Here is a 20,245-nt window from a genome sequence, read left to right on the forward strand (position 1 = left end):
TGGTACAACCGCTGCCCACAGGCTGGCATCCTGTATCCCTGGCAGGACCGTGCATGTTAGGCCTGGCGTTAGCGCTCACCTGGACCTGGGAGGTGTAGAGCAGCACTGCCCAGACCTTCAGGAACAGACTGCTCACCTGGGAACCTGCTCCAGTGCAGGTTCTGATTCAGAGCGTAAGGGCAGGCCTGACAGTCTGCATTTCTAATGAGAAGTGCAGGCAGCGCCACCCTGATGATGGGAGGCCTCACTTTGAGTAGCAAGGCCTTAGAACCAGTTCTTCTTCACTCTAGCCTGCTCAGCACTTCTCTTTACAATGAATATTTTGAAATGATCCCATTACTATCTTGAAATGAAACTCATAGATAAACTATGCTGCCTGGATGCACAAAAATCAAATCAGGCCCAGACCCCATTGTTATATAGACAGTTTCTGGGTTTCCTATGCAAGTGTGTGTCTGGGTCCTTCTGCATCCTCCTGCCTGCGTGGGAGCCACAGAGCACCCAGGTTTGCAGGCTGCTCACACACACGTGGGAAGCAGAGGCACACAGCCTGGCACCCGCTCTCCCGCTTGCTCAGCAAGATCTGTCTGAAAAGAGGATGTCAGAGTAGCTGTCTCTGCTCCTGATGTGATCTCCCGCTGGGCCCCTGAGATACACACACCCCATCCTGGAAGCCAGGGGACCTGAGGGCCAGTCCCCTTCTCTCTCACCTTCCTGCTGCCCTGCCCTCACCCTGTCCTCCTAGGGTGCTCATTGCTCATAGAGCTGGAGTTAATTGCACCACGTGTGACTTACTTTCTACTTTCCTCTGAGCTGTGGGTCTCCATCCCTACTCTTTGTGAGTGCCGGGGTGCCCGGAACTTCATCCCAGGGCCTCTGCAGCTCTGAGTCACCCTGGAATGCACCAATCCTGGTGGCGTTACTCTAGTGGATTTTCAAGCACACTGGTTTCAAAGGCCTTTGCTTCTTCTGGAATGAGTCCATACCTGCTGCTTTGGTGTGGCCCCAACAATCCCTCAACCTTCCGTGTTTGAGCTTTTAAAAGGATAGCTTTGAAGGCACACGCAATCAGAGGAAGAGGGGTCTAGCCCCTTTGTCTCGGCTCCCATGTTTGTCACGACTGTGTTTAGCTTGCACTCGATGTGCTAAAACCCTGGCTCCAAAGCCAGGCTCCCCACGGCTTGCTAAGCAGCTACATCTGCCTGCCACAAACTGGCTCTCCGCTTGCTTCCCCGTGGTGATGGGATCAAAGGGCCTGTGATCTTTTCACCCAGAAGTACAAGAAAGAGGGAGCTGGGGCGCTGCCTCCCACTCACAGCCCTGCTTAGTGGAGGGAGGAGGCTGCCAGGTACGGAATGGGGTGGCTGTGGACAAGTTGTCCCTGGCACCTTGGGGAGGATGAAGGGCTCACCAGCCTGGCATCAGAGACGCTCGGACACTGGGACACCCCAGCATGAGCTCTCCCCTCCAAACACTTCTGAGACGCAGGCTTGGTCATCAGAGCATGTGGGAAGGCTCGGTGAGCTCTCCTGGGCCCACTGCCCCATCAGAAGGGAACCCGTCTCCCCGAGTGGGTGCTCGGAAGCTTCCCCAGTAGCTTCGTGAATAGAGCGCTGGACCTAGGGCCTGGATTCAAGCTCCTTTACTTGTAAAGCAGGTCTTCTCAGGCCCCAAATAAACATCCTGAGCCCCAGGTGTCCTCGCTGTGAAATGGGGATAAAAGTTACTCTTACCTCACAGGGCTCTGGGGACAATTTCCCCGGTGCCGTGGCTGCCAGTCCTGGGCCTGCGCAGCTCCAGGGGCCACCTTCTTCTGTGTGTGGTCCCCCTCTCCAGGTGGCATCCCTCCATTGTAGTCATGGTGACGGTGGCTCAGCCCTCCCGACGGCTAGGGCAAATACAACCCCCCTGTGCACTGTCCCGAGTAGAAATACAAGGTGGGCTGTGCATGTAGTTGGACTTTTTTTTTTTTAGTAGTCACATTTAAAAAGTAAAAAGATAACAGGTGACATTAATTTTAATCCATTTTATTAAACCCAATATATCTGAAATACCATTTCAACAAGCATCATCATAAAGATTCTGAAAGAGATATTTTACATTCCTTTTTTCATATGAAGGCTGAAATCCGGCAGGTCTTCTCAGGCCCCAAATAAACATCCTGAGCCCCTAAGATTTCGCAGTTCCAGCACATCATATTCTGGACCAGTTACATTTCCCGTACTTGATAGCCACCCCAGCTCACGACTGCCATACAGGACAGCATGACTCTAGATAGAGAGCTTTATGCACTGGTGCTTTCACTGAACGGCTGTGGCCCTAAAATGCTCTTTGTAGCAAGACAACAGGAGGTAGAAAACTTGGTTCTCCTCCTCAGCTTTCCACCTGGTGACTGAGGGAGTCGGCTTTACCTGTCCTTGTAACCGTGCCGGCCTGGAAACGTGGTCGGGGCAGGGCTGCTTCCTGGAGGGGCTGGCTCTTGAGCTTGGCGTGGCGGGGGCACCCCGCTGAGCAGGGGAAACGGCTGGGGCGGGAAGAGGGCATCCCAGTCCTGACCCTCCCCCCAGAGAGATGCAGATGGTGCTTTTCCCGGCTGCAGGGCGCCTGCCTGTGCTGGGGCGGGAGGAGGCTGGGAGAGCGCTGTGCAAATGCGCCGGGCCCTGTGCAGGGGATGCCACTGTGCTCACCGTGCGTGCAGAATGCTCTGTGAACGGAACAGGAATATCCACGGGACCTATCTCAGAGTCTCTGCGAGGCCTGGGGTTCTGAAGAAGGTGCAGGCAAGTTGAGGGGCAATGAGGGGGAAGGTCAGCCATACCTCAGAGGCCCTAACACTGCTACAGAGCGTGATAGGATGGGGGGCATGGCTGCCTCCACCCCAAATTAACCATAGTGGGGTAGGTAGTGGTGACAGGGACAGTCCCAGGTGGCAGTGATGGCCTCCAGCCTGGACATGTCATCTGGGAGGTTTGGCCATGCGGTGGCGTCTGGGTGCAGTGTGGCCCCAGGCTACGAGGCAGAGGAAGGGTGGCTCGGGACCTCGTGCTCACAGATGTCTTCCTATCAGAAGAGGTGAGAAAAACAGCCCTTTCTTTTAGAGTCCTCCAAGTCCTGAAGATCACAAGTCACCACTTAAAAAACACCATGTCCCGAGTTTTCATTTCTCTGCAGGTTGGTTGCCTTGCGTGGAGCTGGGAGCCTTTGGGTCAAGTGCCCTGGGTGCCAGGCTGTGGCCTGTGGTGGAGACTGGCTCCAGAATCACCCTTCATTGCTTTTCTTCTCTTCCTGGTCTCACTTCCCCACTCTCCAGTGGGTTTCTTAGGATCACCTCCCACATAGACTCTGCACTTGAATCCCTGTCTTATAGGCTCTGCTTCTGGGAACCCCTAACTAAGACAGGTGACACAGTTATGTAATCAGCAGTGATTATGCTATGCATATTTAAGGGAGATTCCAGGCAAGGTCTGTTTCTCAGATGCCCATAATTCTTCCCCTTGGTGCCCAGGATCACTTTTGGCCCCTGGGCTGTCCCTCTTCATTAAAGGGACATCAGCCCTGCAGTCACTGGGCTGAGACCTCATAAGCTTCAGTTGGCAAGTGCTGGCCGAGGTGCACGTCCTGTGCCTGACACTGACTCTCCTCGCCAGGCTCCTGGCCCTTCTGAGTTAGCCCCTCGCCCCCATGACCAATTACTAAGGAGCCCCCCAGCTGCTCTCCTGCTCCCTGGCTTCCTGATCTGCAGGCTGCCCGCCTTACTGCCCCTGGACTGGACTTTCCCAAACACAGGTCAGAGCATGGGGTTCTCTAGGGCCCAGTCCCGGCTCTGCCCTGCTCCAGCACTGGCACAGGGGACCAGCCGTTTATCCTGGACACTACTTTTTTCATCTGTAGGAGCCCTAATACCAGCCGCCCAGTTCCTCTGGGAATGGTGTGGAGTAGTTACAAGAGGGCTCTGGAGTCAGGCTGCCCAGTTTTGTCCCTTCGCAGGTGTGTTAGTTTGCTCGGGCTGCCATAGCAAAGCTTATAGGTGGCCGTTGTCTCCCTGTGTCTTCACATGGTTTTCCCTCTGTGCATGTCTGTATCCCTAATTTCTTCTTATAAGGACACCAGCCCACCCTAATGACCTCATTTTAACTTACTCACTCCTTTAAAGGCTCTATCTCCAAATGCAGTCATATTTTGAGGTATTGGCCTTTAGGGCTTCAACATATGAATTTGGGAGGGGGTACAGCTCAGCCCATAATATTAGCTGTGTGACCTTGGGCTAGGCCGTTAACCTCTCTGTGCCTCAGTGTCCTCCACTGTAAAATAGGTATGATGACAAAGTTATTGTGAACATTGAATTAGAGTACAAAGTTGTGGTCTTCAAACATTTTTGTTTGCATAGCCCCTAAAATCATTTTAAAAATTATGCATCATTGAACGTTTTTTATTTTTGACATCTAAACTTTTTTATCGTAAATATAAATTGTTGTAAAGGATGTAATTTCCAAGGCAAATATTGACATCTTAAAAAGAAATGGTTAAATCTTTCCTTTACATCTAAGTATCATGAATTTAACTACATCTGTTGATTTAAAAAGACTCCATAAACAAACTTTAGCTGTTAGAAATTTTATATTGTCCCGTCTTCTCTTTGAATTTTTATCTTCAGTCCACTTCCCCCACAAAATTTTATCCTATCTTCATACATTTTTGTTTTGAAAGTTCTTTGTTGATCACTGATTATATTTCTCTGTAAAATAGTATGTGTATAAAAATTTAAATTAAGATTTTAAAAATTTCCTTATTCCACAAGTCTCTAGGTGCTAAATTTTTTTCCTGGATTGAGTTATCAGTAAATACTGCACAATTAGTAAAGATTTAGAAATGAATACAAAATTAATCAAAACCACATAAATATAAGTTTAGATAAATAATTAATAATCATAAGAAGTAAAATTTTATTGGAAATGTATATTTATTGAAATGGATTTTTATTTTTACTTCCTATATTCTTGTATGAATTTGTAATAGAATTCAGCATCACTTCTATTCCTATATTTTTAAGAGATGTTAGCTCTGAAATACCTCGTTCAATATAAAAAGAGGCAGGAACGGATGAAGTTTCCTTATACCACTCAGTACTTTAAATTGCTTCTGAGTTTTATGTCAAAAGTCACAATGATCTATCATCGAAAATGATTTTAATACTCTACCAGCTGACAACTGGATTAGGTCATATTTCAATCCTTGTTGAAAGCAAAATATTGGAAAGCTTTCCTCTAGTGAAAAGTTTATTTACCCAGCCATTGCTTTCTCAACACTGACACCAATATTTTAAATCATTTATTGATTCATTGGGGCCATTGATGTGCCCACTGGCTTTTACCCCCAGGACAGGTCTCTGTAGTACAAGTCAGGGTGTGTAAGAGGTATGCCTTGATTTTATGAAGTAGAAAGGGTGATGTAACAGGGAGGGAGGGAAAGGAATACAGCCAGACCTCAGGCAAGTTCCAGGTGAATGAATTCTAAGGAAAGAATACCATGGGAGGTGAGAATCCAGAAACAGGTGTCCTTAAAACTGTTCTTCCTAAGAGTGCCCAGGGGTATGCAAACCCCAGACTAAAGACCACTGATCTATATAATAAGCTTAGAATAGTGCCAGGAACATATGAAGTGTTCAGGAAGTATGAACTATGGTTCTATATAGGTATTAAGTAAATGGAATGCAGAAAGAGTTCAGATACTATTAGGGGGTTGGACAAGACAAACCCAAAAAAACCCTCTAAAGCTGATTCTGTCATTCTGGTTTGGAGCCTGCATTGGTCACTTGCATCACAGATCACTTCAAGTGTAGGAGCTTGAAACAACAACTGATTTACTTGCTCACAATTCTGCGGTTCAGCAAGTTGACCTGGGCTCAGCTGAGCAGTTCTTCTGGCCTCAGCTGGATCACTCATGCAGCTGCAGCCTGCTAGTGGGTCAGCTGGGGCCTGGCTGCTTCAGCGCCTCAGCTGGGATGACTCGTGTCTGTTTCATGTGGTCTCATCTTCCAGTAGGCTAGCCAGGCTTCTTCATGTGATAGCAGAAGAGTTCCCTGCAATGAGAGAGAGAGAGAGAGAGAGCTCACAAACCTCAGAGCACAGGGCCTTTTATGCTTCTGCTTGTGACTCATTGGCTAATATTTCATTGGCCAAAGCACATCATGTGGCCAAGCTCAGAGTCAGTGTGGGAGGGAGTTACACAAGGATGTGGATAGATATATTAATGTGTGATTCATTGGGGCCATTGATGTAACACTCTGCTACACAACTCCAGGGCCCTGTGGCTGTTTCAGCTTTACTTCTATTTGAGGTGAACTCAACAATGAGCTTAGATTGGACACTTGTTAGGATAACTGCCTAGGTATTCTTATTTTTCCTCTGTAGCTAGAACACGGTTTTTCTGAAGGAGACCTACTATGGAGGATGTCATTGCAAAAAAAAAAAAAAGGCTATTTTTTCCCAGGACCTCCTCTTAGTCCTGGAAGAGCTTTGATCAGAGAATTAAAACCCATTTTATAGACAGGAGTGCCTAAGTGGAGAAAAGTTGCCCCAAGAAGGCTTTCTCATGACTAAGGCAGAGCTCAGAAGTTGGGTGACTCTATAACACTAGGTTAGAACCCGATTCAACCTGGCTTGGCAAAAAAAATGAATTTTGGTGGTTATGTAACTAGGAAGTCTGAGGTGTATGGCTTCATGCCTGGCTTGATCCAGGTATGGAACAATATCAAGTCACTGTGGTGTCCTTGCCATGGCTCTGCTGTACTCATCCAAAGAGAAGGATAATAGCCCTGAGAGGTGGTTTGTGCCAACGTTTGGGCAATACCTGGCCACCTTCATTTCCTAGGGATTCCTGGAGAATATATATCTAAAGTAGCATTTATTTACCATCTTCCATTTCTTTTTCCTTTCACAGTGAGACACTATTTGGTGAAATGCCCTCAGAACAGGTAGGAATATTTTCTTCTTTTTTTCAAGTAAAACTCTTTGCTATTTTACTTTCTTTTGATATTACCAAGAAATGGTTAAATTCATATCTTTACCTTAACGTCTGCATATTAGTTCAAAAATTGGCCTAAAAATGTGTGTTCTGAATGCACTTGCATGTTTCCAGATTTCATGTTCTGGCTGTCACCCTGAGAGGGGCCAGCAAACATGTGACTCATGCTGGCCCAACATACATGCTGGAGGAGGCTTGACACCTGCCCTTGAATGACTGTTCCCCTGTTTAGGAAGGAGCTGGCAGGTGGACTGAACCACTTTGATGCCTTCTGACCACAAACACTCCCGAGCCCCTTCCACCAATGCCTGCTTGTCCTATGTCCTACTCTACAGAATGCATCCATTAGTGATATATGTGCTAAGATGCTAGACTTTTAGCTGATGGGACACACCTCACAGGTAACAATAGTTATGGAGTTATGGTAGATATTGCAAACTCATAGTATTTAAAAATTTGAGACTTCTGGTCCAGACAGGATGGATTAGATCAATTTCTCCCTGCTCTTCCCTGCTAATAAGCACAACTGTCAATTCTGGAAATAATATAAGAGACAAACAAAGGAGGACTCTGAAAGGTAGTAAGAAGAAAATGATGAAAGACAAAGGCAAAGAGAAAAATCTTAAAAGCAACCAGAGAGAAACAATGCATTACCTACAGGGAAACACAAATTTGAATGACAGTGCATTTTTCATCTGAATCCGTGGAGGGCAGAAAGAAGCAGCCCATTTTTCAAATACTGCAAGAAAAGAACCGTCACCCACAAATTCTATATTCAGCAAAACTATCCTTTAGGAATGAAGGGGATATAAAGACATTCTCAGATGAAGGGAAACTAAAAGAATTTTTAGTTTCACTATCAGGCCTACTTTAAAAGAATGGCTAAAAGAAATTCTTGAAATAAAAGGAAATATCTTGATGCATTAGGAAGGAAGAAGGAAGAATTGAAAGAGAAGAAATATGGGTGCATAAGTAGACTATTCTTTTCTTCATGAGTTTAAAAAATATTTGAAGATTGAAACAAAAAATTATAAAACCATCTGATACTCAAGAAGAGCATTATGATATGTAAAAATGAGGAGGGTAAAGTGACCTAAATAGAAATGAGATTTCCACACTTTACTTCAAGTGATTGATAGAACATTTTTTACCAGTAGGCTGTGGTGTCACATGTGTGTATTGCAATGCTCAAAGCAATTATTAAAGAATTATGAAAAATACATTCAAAAACAGTATAGAATAATAAAGATAGAATCCTAAAATATGTTCAAGTAACATAAAGAAACAGAAGGATGAGAACCACAGAAACCAGACAGAAAGCAAATAATAAAATGGCAGACTTAATTGCTGACATACTATTTATCTTAAATGTAAGTGATTTAAATACATCAGATGACAGAGGCTGACAGAGTGGATTAAAAAAAAAAAACATGACCTAAATATATGCTCTTTACAAGGAACTCATTTCAAACACAGTGACATAGGAAGATTGAAATAGAAGGATGGAAAAAGATATACCATGCAAACATTACCAAAAAATTCAAGAGTGGGCATACTAATACATGATAAAATAGACTTCAGAGCAAAGAAACTTACTAGAGATAAAGAGGGACATTAAATAATGATAAATGGGTCAATCCACCAGGAAGACAAAGATCCTAAATGTGTACATATCAAATAGCAGAACCACAAAATGCCTAAAGCAAAAACTGAAAGAGCTGAAAGAAGAAATAGATAAGTCCACAATGATAATTGTCAACTTCAACATCCCCTCTCAGCAGTAGATAGACCAACTAGGTAGAAAATGAGCAAGGATTTTGAAGGTCTAAACAACACAGTCAACCAAGAGGACCAAATTGATGTGTATCAAAACACTCCAACCACCAGTAGCAGAACACATTTTTTTCCATCCCCCATGCAACATTCACCATAAGATATGGTTTATCTTAGACCAAATCCTGGGTTATAAAACAAATCCCAACAAATTTAAAATAATTAAAATCATATAAAATGTGTTCTCTGACTACAGTGGAATCAAACCATAAAGCAGAAATAAAACGACAGCAAGAAAATCTCTAACCATGTGGAAATTAAACAACACACTTTAAAAAAAAATCCATGGGTCAAAGAGGAAGTTTAAAAGGAAATAAAAAATACATAGGATTGACCAAAACTGAGAATAAACATAACAGAATATGTGGTATGCAGCTAAAGCTGTGCTAACAGTGAAATTTATAGGATTAAACGCTTACATAAGAAGAGAGGAAAGCCCTCCAATCAACATTCTGCGGTCTCACCTCAGGAAATTAGGAAAAGAGCAAAATAAACCTGAAGCAAACAGAAGGAAGGAGATAATAAAGTACAAAGCAGGAACTGATGAAATTGAAAACAGCAGTGTGATAGAGAGAATCAATGAAACAAGAAGCTGTTTCTTAGGAAACCTTTGGGAAAAAATGGGTAACGTGTACATAGGATTTCTCTGCTGTATTTCTTATGACTGTATGTGAATGTACAATTACCTCTGTTAAAGTTTCAATTAAAAATTGTATTTGATATCTCTGGGGGATCCTGTTTACAGTCCCAACAACCCCTGTACTTGACTGCTTTGTGTTCCTGCTATTGAGTTTGGGATCCTCAGAAATCCTGTTACTCATATCAAAATGCAAAGTTATTTTATTGAGAGCTTACTGTCTACCAGGTACTGTTCTAGGAGCTTGGCAAGCAGCAGTGAAGTAAAGAGACAGAAATCCCTGCATTCGTGAGTGCAAATGTATATGTATATGTCCCCAGGAGAGATGTCTGAGTATGGTTGAGTGAGGGGATTAGCAAGTCCTTTCCCCAAAAAAGCAACTATAAATCTTAACAAAATTGACAAAAGTAACCATTTTAGCACTTTGGAAAGACCAGAGGTATATATTAACCTGAGAGGCTTTTCTACTTGAAAAACTGCTGAACTGCTGAGAGCAACAGTGGTACTCTGTGGAGTTTTGGCCTTGGGCTGCTCTGATACTCTCCCCTCCCAGCTTGGCTGATGAGGAGATTCTTTTAAGGCAGGAAGTGCTGGGAGGACCATCAGCCTCTTTATTGTGGTAGAAGGGGGCTCACTTGACTTGGAGCAGTGTGCAAAGCCCACGTTCAGCAGTGTTGGCAGTGGAAGTGGCAGGCTTAGCGGTATTGAGCAGGGAGGCCCAGTGGTTCTGCTAGCCTGAGGTTTGGGTCACAGTTGGGTCAAGCATATCTCTGGCTGAGACAACATGCATGTGCAGAGAATGGAGGGCACCCAAAGGATAGAAAAAGATACACCATGCAAGTAGTAACAATAAGAGAGGTGGTAGCTAAGTTAGTAAGACGTACTTTAAGACAAGAAATATTACTAGAGACAAAGAAAGAAGTTTTATAATTATAAAAGATCAACATATCAGGATAATTTAACACATTATATGGACCAAACAACAGAGCCTCAACATACATGAAGCAAAAACAGAAAATTAAAACATGAAAGTTTTCAATTATTCTAGAGTAATAGCTGGTAATTTCAATGCTCCACTCTCAATAATTGATAGACTACTGAGACAGAAAATCAACCAAGACACAGAAGATGAAGCAGTTTTACCTGACAAATAAGAATGCTTTACCCAGTGACTGCATGATGTATTCTTTTCAAGTTTATTTGGCACATTCTCCAGGATAGACCATATGCTAGGCCATAAAACAAATCTTTATAAAATTAAGTATTTTATTTATGTAAGAAATCATATGAAGTCTGTTCTCTGACCACAACAATTACATAGAAATTAGTGACAGAAAGAAATCTGGGAAATTCCTAAATGTTTTGAATTTCAAACAACATACATTTAAATAATATGTGGGTCAAAGAAGAAATCAAAAGAAAAATTAGAGAATATTTTGAATTAAATAAAAATGAAAACACAGCATATCAAAACTTATAGGATGCAGCTAAAGTAGTGCTTAGAGAAAAATTTATGGCCTTTAAATGCCTATATCAGACAAGAAGAAGGGTCTAAAATCAATACCTTAAGCTTTCACCATAAGAAACTAGAAAAAGAAGTGTAAGTGAAGTCCAAAGTAAGCGGAAGAAAGGTTATGATAGAGATTAGAACAGAAATCAATGGCATGGAAAACACACACACACACACACACACACACACACACACACATACACACACACACACACACAAAGAAGTATCAATGAAACCAAAAGTTGGTTCTTTGAAAAGATCAATGGACTTGACAAACCTTAAGTTAGACTATCCATGAAAATAAAAAAGAGAGAGAGAAAATAACCAATTACCAAAATTAGGAAAGGAAAAAGGAATTACTACAAACCCTACAAAAATTAAAAGGTTATAATTCTGATAATTCAAGTTTATTCTAACAAATTAGACAACATAAATGAAATGGAAAAATTCCTAGAAAAACACAAATTTCCAAAACTGATTTAAAAAGAAAGCTATAGTCTGAATAAACCTATAATAAGTCCAGAAGTTAAATTGTTAGCTAAAAACTTTCCAGCCACGAAAAGCCTAGGCCCACATTGCTTTACTGGTGAAGCATACCAAGTATTAAAGGAAAATAAGAATACCAACCCCTCATAAAGTCTTTGCAAAAAGTTGAGAAAGCGTAGTCTTTTCAACAAATGATGCTAGGACAAAATATATAAAGAACACTTACAACTCAATAATAACATGGTAAATAACACAATTAAAAATGGATAAAGAAGCCATACAGATGGCCAACAGGCACATGAAAATATGCTCAACATCATTAATCATCAGAGAAATGCAAATTAAACCACAATGAGATATCATCTCATACCTGTCAGAATGGCTAGAATCAAAAATAACACAAATAACAAATGTTGGCAAGGGTGTAGAGAGAAGGGAACCCTCATACACTGTTGGTGGGAAGGTGAGTCGGTATAGCCACTGTGGAAAACTGTGGAGGTTTCTCAAAAAACTAAAAATAGAACTACCACATGACCCAGCAATTCCACTCCTGGGTATATATTTGAAAAAAACAAAAACACTAATTTGAAAAGATACGTGCACCCCTGTGTTCATAACAGCACTATTTATGATTGCCAAGATATGGAAGCAACCTAAGTATCCATCAACAGATGAGTGGATAAAGAAGATGTGGTATATATATACAATGGAATACTACTCAGCCATAAAAAAGAATGAAATTTTGCCATTTGCAGCAACATGGATGGACTTGGAGGGTGTTATGCTAAGTGAAACAAGCCAGACAGAGAAAGACAAATACTGTGTGATATCACTTATACGTGCAATCTAAAAAACCAGTAAATATAATAAAAAAGGAACAGACTCACAGATATAGAGAACAAACTGGTAGTTACCAGTGGGGAGAGGGAAGGGGATTAAGAGGTACAAATTGCTATGTATAAAATAAATAAGGTACAGGGATATATGGTGCAACACAGGGAATATAGCCAGTATTTTATAATAACTATAAATGGAATATAACCTTAAAAAATTGTGAATCACTATGTTGTACACCTGAAACTTACACAATATTGTACAGCAACTATACCTCAATTTAAAAAAATGGACAAAAAAGACTTGAATAGATATTTCCCTAAAGAAGATACATAAATGGCTCGCAAGTTCATGAAAATATGTTCAATATGATTAGTCATTAGAGAATTGTGAATAAAACCAAAATGTGGTGCCACTAAACACCCACTACAATGGCTATCATAAAAAAGACAGACAGGGGGCTTCCCTGGTGGTGCAGTGGTTGAGAATCTGCCTGCCAATGCAGGGGACACAGGTTCGAGCCCTGGTCTGGGAAGATCCCACATGCTGCAGAGCAACTGGGCCCGTGAGCCACAACTACTGAGCCTGCGCGTCTGGAGCCTGTGCTCCGCAACAAGAGAGGCCGCGATAGTGAGAGGCCCGCGCACCGCGATGAAGAGTGGCCCCCGCTCGCCACAACTAGAGAAAGCCCTCGCACAGAAACGAAGACCCAACACAGCAAAAATAATAAATAAATAAATTTATAATAAAAAAAAAAAAGACAGACAATGTCAAGTGTTGGCCATGTTGTGGTGAAACTGGAACCCTGTACATTGCTGGTGGGAATGTAAAATGGTGTAGCCATTTTGGAGAAACAGTTTGGTGATTTCTTAAAACATTAAACATAGACTTAACCATGTGACCCAGCAATTTCACTGGTAGGAATCTACCCAGGAGAAATGAAAACATATGTCCACACAAATACATGCATGCAGCTTTTCATAGCTGCTTTATTCATAATCACCAGAAGCTGGAAACAATCTAAGTATATCCATCAACTGGTGAATGGATAAACAAAATTTAGTAATTCATTCACTGAAATACGATTTGATAATAAAAAGTAAGAAACTGCTGATCTATGCTACCACAGGGGTGAACCTCAAAAACATTGTACTAAGTCAACTAAGCCAGATGCAAAAAATTACATATTGTATGATTCCACTTATTTGAAATGTCCAGAAAAGGTAAATTTATAGAGTCAGAAAGTAGATTAGTAGTTGCTTAGGGCTGAGCGTGGGAATAGGGATTAACTATAAATAGGCAAGAGGGAACTTTTGGGGGGTGATAGAGATGTTCTAAAACTGTATTGCGGTGGTGGTTGCACAACTTTATAAATCTACTAAAATTATTGAATTGTACACTTACGATCAGTAAATTTTATGGGGAGTAAATTATGCTTCAATAAAGCTATTTGTTTCTTTTTTAAAGCATATGCCCCCAAAAGGCTCCAAGGACCGGCATTTCAGGCGTGGGGGAAGGTTATGGCTCAGGTGATCAGAGGCTGTGGAGGAACCAGCCTGCCAGTGTTTCTCAGGATTTGCATGCTGTGGTCTAGCATCTGGCCTTACATTCTTAGCAAGCAGTGTGGGAGTTTGGGCTCCACTTCCTTCCATTCCCCGGCCTTCCCCTTCAGTTGCACCTATTCAGAGCTGGTGCTGAGGCTGGAAGCACAGTGAAGACGTCACCCCAGCCTGGTGGGCATTAGAGTTTGGTTCTCCCCCAGCCCTGCGATGCCTGCCAGAGGTCAGAGATGACCACAGAGTCCCGCTTAAGTGCTGCCCCCTCTACCCGCCGGTGCTGTCAGTGAAACTGGTTGGGCGCCTGAGTTGAGCGCTCCCTGTTGGCGAATCTCCTGTTGGGCCAGCCCACAGATCTGCCTCTGGAAAAGCCTGCCTCCTGTAGTCCACTGCACCCCAGGACCGTGCGGGGGCCAGGCCTGCCCCCATGAACCTGGTAGCGGATGCCCTTCTGACTTGCATGCATCTTTCTATTAGAATCTCATGCTGATTTGACCTAGTGCAGCCCATTGCCAGCCACGGGGCCTCACTTGTGAACTGGTCAATCCTTGCCATTTTAACTGGCCTTGACCTGAATTGTTCTCTGCCTCTGCAGCCCAGGCATTTTTTGGTTCCATCCCTGTTGTGCCAGAGGGCTCCCAGATCCCAGCTCCTTCATCTGTGCTATGGCAGTGGGCAGCCGGGCCCCGGAGTCTCAAGCTATGATCGGGACAAGTGTCCTTCTCTGTCCTTTGACCCCTTCCTCCTAAGGGAGAATGGGCAGAGAGCACAGGACCAGGGCAAGATGCCAGGAACAGAAACCCTCAGGCAGGGGAGGGACCCTCAGGAAGAGGCCACATGCTGGCGCTGAGGCTGTGGTCACTGAGACAGGGACCTTGCCAAGTGACTGGGGCAGAACTTGGGGACTCTAGGGAGTTCCATGAGTTATTGAGAGAAGCTCAAACAGAAGGAAAACAAGTCTCATCTTGAATGTGTGTCATCCTTGAAGTCGGAAGTTGCCATTTCCTGGGAGGTGCGGCCTTGACCTTTGGGGCTGGGGGACAGTTCCTTTATGATGGCAGAGTGCTCTCTCCCGGAGCAGAGACCCAGGCCTTAGTGAGCTTCTCAGGATTCTGCAAGATTTTAAGTGTGCCCTCCCTGGGGAAAGCAGCCCTGAGAGCAGCTCAACTGGTAGGTATGAAACTGTACCCCAGAGTCCCGGAAAATCAGATTTTAGTTGAAATGCCAGCAATTTCATAGAGTTATAATGTGTTTTCATACCATGATACCTCCTCAGTGCACTCAGGTGCCTTTCTTCAAGTCAAGAAAATTGTCAAGAGGGTGGACGGGGGCACCTAAAAGGCGATTCCCAGCCAGTACGTTTCCTGACCTTTTGCTTGACCTCTTCTTATGGGTTTGAGATAATAAATTTTTGCAAATGGGAGAAATTAAAATGGACATTGTGTCACCTGTGCTGATGCAGTTACAGCTGAAGTTGTGTAAGCTTTCTTCATGTTTTCTGGTGCATATACTTTCTCAAGGATAAAGAGTCAGGGCCACAGACTATTTACATGTTGGATAAATTACAGGCACAGTTTTACTGTACTTTGTGAGCTTAGTTTAAAGCATTTTTCAGTCTTTTCTGAACCATCAGAGATTTTTAAACATACTCCCACAGTCGAAGTATGGGATTTAATAAGTGATTTGTTCAGGATCTTAGAGTGAAGGCAGAGATGTGATTTCAAAGAGAATATGAAGATATATGCTCAAAACTGAGATATGTAACTACTTGCTTCATTTGTATAATATTGAATAGTAACAGTGTTATAAAACATTTATTCCTTCTGTGAAAGGCAATCTGCTGTGATGGTTAAAGATTCTGTGGCCAGGCTGCCTCAGTTCACATCCGGGCTCTGCCACTGATTGCTGTGTGCCTTTAGCTAATTTTTCAACCTCTCTGATAAAATGAGGGCACTAATAGTCCTAGCATATAGTGTGTTGGGAGGATTTCATGAGTTAGTCAGTACAAAGTGCTTCCAACAGGTAAATGGTGAGCTCTATGCAAATGGTTCTGTTATTATTCAGTCAATACTTACGATTGATTCTTCTGTAAGCTTGTAAGGCCCATAGAACAAGGATGAAATAACACACAGCCCATGCCTTGAGGTCTCCCTCTAGTGGGAGACCCAGAGAAACAAGACCGTGGCAGCACCCGTGGGATGCCCACGGAGCTGTCACGGACACCCAGAGGAGGTGCTCCTAACCCTGTCCCAGGGGTCTGTGGGTGGTAGGGAAGGCTTCCTGGGGGTGAAATCTGGGCCAAGTCTTGAAGGGTGAGTTAGAACATTACAGGAGAAGAGGGTTGGGGGAGGGCAGCGCACAGAACTGGGGAGAGAAAAGCACAGCGGATGAAGGGATTTAGTCCATGGAGGTGAGGAACCTTGGAGATTCAGGGCAGAGCAGCAGGGAGGTGAGGCTGGAGTTGGTGGCAGGGCCAGATGCCAGGGGATGGCAGTCATCATAGTAATAACAATAATGGAGCCACACTGTTATTAAATGCCGTGCCCTGGCACAGTGCGAAGCATGGGACACACACCATCTTCTTCCCGCCTCACAACAACCCCATGAGTGGGTGCTGTGATTATCTCCATCTTACAGATGAGAAAGCAATACAATAAGTGTTGATGTTGGTGAGGTCTCCTGGCCAGTGAGGGGAAGAACAGCGAGGGCTGCCAGCCCAGGCCACCGGGCTCCAGGGCTCACACATTAGGATAGGTGTGCTGGGAAGCTTGGATCTGATTGTGAGAGCTTTGGTGTTGGCATTCACACAAATGAACAAGAAGTAGATGCTGCAGAAATGTTAGGGCAATGGAAGGAGAAGCGGGAAGGGTTTGGCTATCGATGCTGGGATTGGCTGCAGCTGCCCTGCATCCCTTGACTTTGAAAAGTGCATCCCTCTGGTCATAGGCATCGACTTGTGGGTGTCTGAGCCTCTGTCCGCATTCAGCTGAGCAAGCAAGGGGGCGAGGGCAGGGACGGCAGACTTGGGTGTGTGTCTCCTGACCTTCCTCCTGCATCCCTGACATCACTGCTGTGCAGTCTTATCCTCGCCCCACCCCAGGGCTCAGGCTCAGCTCCCTCCTTCCAGAGCCCTAGGCAGAGGCAGGCATGAGGAGGACAGGCCTGTGCGACGGGACCTGGTTGTCATTCCTGGAATAACGTGACAAACATCCACCTGGTTTTAGTGTCAGTTTGAGCTGTGCCACTCAGTAGCTTGGTGACGTTGGACCAGTCACTCAGCTTCTCTGGGAATATTTCACCCCCCACAAAATGGGCACAAACCTGCCTTTGTCCCTATGGTTCAGGGTCGTCGTGAGGATTCAGTGAGATGATACCGGCTGTGGACTAATTCCTCATAATTACTCACGGAGTGCCCGTGTACCTCTGCAGCTGAGCACTTTACGGGATTTACTTCTAATCCTCATAAAAACCCTGCAAGGTACAAATCAATCTCCCCAGATTAAGGACATGAATAAAGCTGCCAACTCTTAGATGAAGAGCTAGCCCTCTGTACTATTTACGGACCTTTTGATTCCAGGTGACAGAAAAGCCGGCGCAGATGGTCTTACCCAGGAAGGGACTTGGCTGGCTCACCTGACCGGGGATGCTGCAGTGGGTGGGCCTTGCTCCGGGGGGCACAGGGTCCTTAGGGCAGTGGCTTCTGCTCCCAGCCCTTCTCTGGGCAGTGCTGCCTCCAGGCTTTGACGTGTCCTCAGGCCAGGCCAGCTCCCCTTGGGAAGGGAACAGTGGCAGCACGTGCTTTCACCCCTGGCCTCATGAAGGAATCATCTTGCTTCCTAATGAGCAAACACAACTGAACTCACTGTTATGGGACCAACCTGAACCAAGCACTAAGGCCAGAGGATAAAACTGTGCCGAGCAGGGGGTGGGGGTCAGTGCCACCCAAACATTTGCCTTCAGCCCTAGGGGGCAGGGAGTGGATGCTGGGCAGGTAACCCCAATGACCTCTCCTTGCTTTTATTCTTATGACCCAAGACCAACACTGCATAGAACCGCTAAATTTTGGGTGCGCCAAAAGGTTCGTTCGGTTTTTTCCATAAGATAGCTCTAGTAGCACTTAGTTGTCTTTAACTTCATTCGAAACAATTTTGTTAGATTGTATGTGACAGCTGTCATATCAGCATGCATTTTAAAAAAGACATCAAAATTGGTGAATTTTTGTGTAGCCATTTTTTTTTAATACAGAACAGCTCCATTCTGTTCCTTTTTTTTTTTTTTTTAAGTTATACAATTTCTATTTACTTATTTATTTATGGCTGTGTTGGGTCTTCGTTTCTGTGCGAGGGCTTTCTTTAGTTGCGGCAAGTGGGGGCCACTCTTCTTCGCGGTGCACGGGCCTCTCATTATCGCGGCCTCTCTTGTTGCGGAGCACAGGCTCCAGACGTGCAGGCTCAGTAGTTGTGGCTCATGGGCCTAGTTGCTCCACAGCATGTGGGATCTTCCCAGACCAGGGCTCGAACCCGTGTCCCCTGCATTGGCAGGCAGATTCTCAACCACTGCGCCACGAGGGAAGCCCCTTGTGTAGCCATTTTAATATTGAAGTTGGAAGAAAAAAAGCAACATTTTCTGCATATTATGTTTTATTATTTCAAGAAAGGTAAAAACGCAACCGAAACGCACAAAAAGATTTGTGCAGTGTATGGAGAAGGTGCTGTGACTGATCGAACGTGTCAAAAGTGGTTTGTGAAGTTTCGTGCTGGAGATTTCTCGCTGGACGATGCTCCACGGTCGGGTAGGCCAGTTGAAGTTGATAGCGATCAAATCGAAACAATAATTAAGAACAATCAACATTATACCACGTGGGAGACAGCCGACGTACTCAAAATATCCAAATCAAGGGTTGAAAATCATTTGCACCAGCTTGGTTATGTGAATTGCTTTGATGTTTGGGTTCCACATAAGTTAAGGGAAAAAAACCTTCTTGACCATATTTCCACATTCGATTCTCCACTGAAACATAATGAAAACATTCTGTTTTTAAAGCAAATTGTGATGGACTATTAAAAGTGGATACTGCACAGTAATGTGGAACGGAGGAGATTGTGGGGCAAGTGAAATGAACCACCACCAACCACACCAAAGGCCGGTCTTCATCTAAAGAAGGTGATGTTGTGTATATGGTGGGATTGGAAGGGAGTCCTCTATTATGAGCTCCTTCCAGAAAACCAAACGGTTATTTCCAGCAAGTACTGCTCCCAATTAGACCAACTGAAAGTGGCACTCGACGAAAAGCATCCAGAATTAGTCAACAGAAAACGCATAATCTTCCATCAGGATAACGCAAGACTGCATGTTTCTTTGGTGACCAGGCAAAAACTGTTACAGCTTGGCTGGGAAGTTCTGATTCATCTGCTGTATTCACCAGACATTGCACCTTCGGATTTCCATTTATTTTGGTCTTTACAAAATTATCTTAATGGAAAAAATTTCAATTCCCTGGAAGACTGTAAAAGGCATCTGGAACAGTTTTTTGCTCAGAAAGATAAAAAGTTTTGAGAAAACCATAATTCAAAAAGAGACATGTACCACAATGTTCATTGCAGCACTATTTACAATAGCCAGGGCATGGAAGCAACCTAAGTGTCCATCGGCAGATGAATGGATAAAGAAGATGTGGCACATATATACAATGGAATATTACTCAGCCATAAAAAGAAATGAAATTGAGTTATTTGTAGTGAGGTGGGTGGACCTAGAGTCTGTCATACAGAGTGAAGTAAGTCAGAAAGAAAAAAACAAATACCGTATGCTAACACGTATATATGGAATCTAAAAAAAAAAAAAAGTTCTGATGAACCTAGGGGCAGGACAGGAATAAAGATGCAGACGTAGATAATGGACTTGAGGACACAGGGAAGGGGAAGGGTAAGCTGGGACAAGATGAGAGAAGGGCATGGACATATATACACTACCAAATGTAAAATAGATAGCTAGTGGGAAGCAGCCACATAGCACGGGGAGATCAGCTCAGTGCTTTGTGACCACCTAGAGGGGTGGGATAGGGAGGGTGGGAGGGAGGGAGATGCAAGAGGGAGGGGATATGGGGATATATGTATACGTATAGCTGATTCACTTTGGTATACAGCAGAAATTAACACAACACTGTAAAGCAATTATACTCCAATAAGGATGTTACGAAAAAAAAAGTTTTGGGAAGATGGAATTATGAAGTTGCTTGAAAAATGGCAGAAGGTAGTAGAACAAAAGGGTGAATACATTGTTCAATAAAGTTCTTGGTGTAAATGAAAAATGTGTCTTTTATTTTTACTTAAAAAACTGAAGGCACTTTTTGGCCCACCCAATATT

The 20,245-nt window shown here is 43.9% G+C and overlaps 1 protein-coding gene across 1 annotated transcript in view; it reads left to right on the forward strand.

Annotated features, from left to right (window-relative positions):
* The window catches only part of VSTM4 (V-set and transmembrane domain containing 4), an 84,573-nt gene that overhangs the window by 32,634 nt on the left and 31,694 nt on the right, over nt 1–20,245 (forward strand). Inside the window, exon 5 of the mRNA XM_061196304.1 lies at nt 6,940–6,973. Within this exon, the coding sequence (XP_061052287.1) occupies nt 6,940–6,973 (34 nt within the window). The remainder of the gene's footprint in view (nt 1–6,939; nt 6,974–20,245) is intronic.

Source organism: Eubalaena glacialis, chromosome 1, assembly GCF_028564815.1.
Source record: "Eubalaena glacialis isolate mEubGla1 chromosome 1, mEubGla1.1.hap2.+ XY, whole genome shotgun sequence".
In the NCBI taxonomy this organism is placed as follows: Eukaryota; Metazoa; Chordata; class Mammalia; order Artiodactyla; family Balaenidae; genus Eubalaena; species Eubalaena glacialis.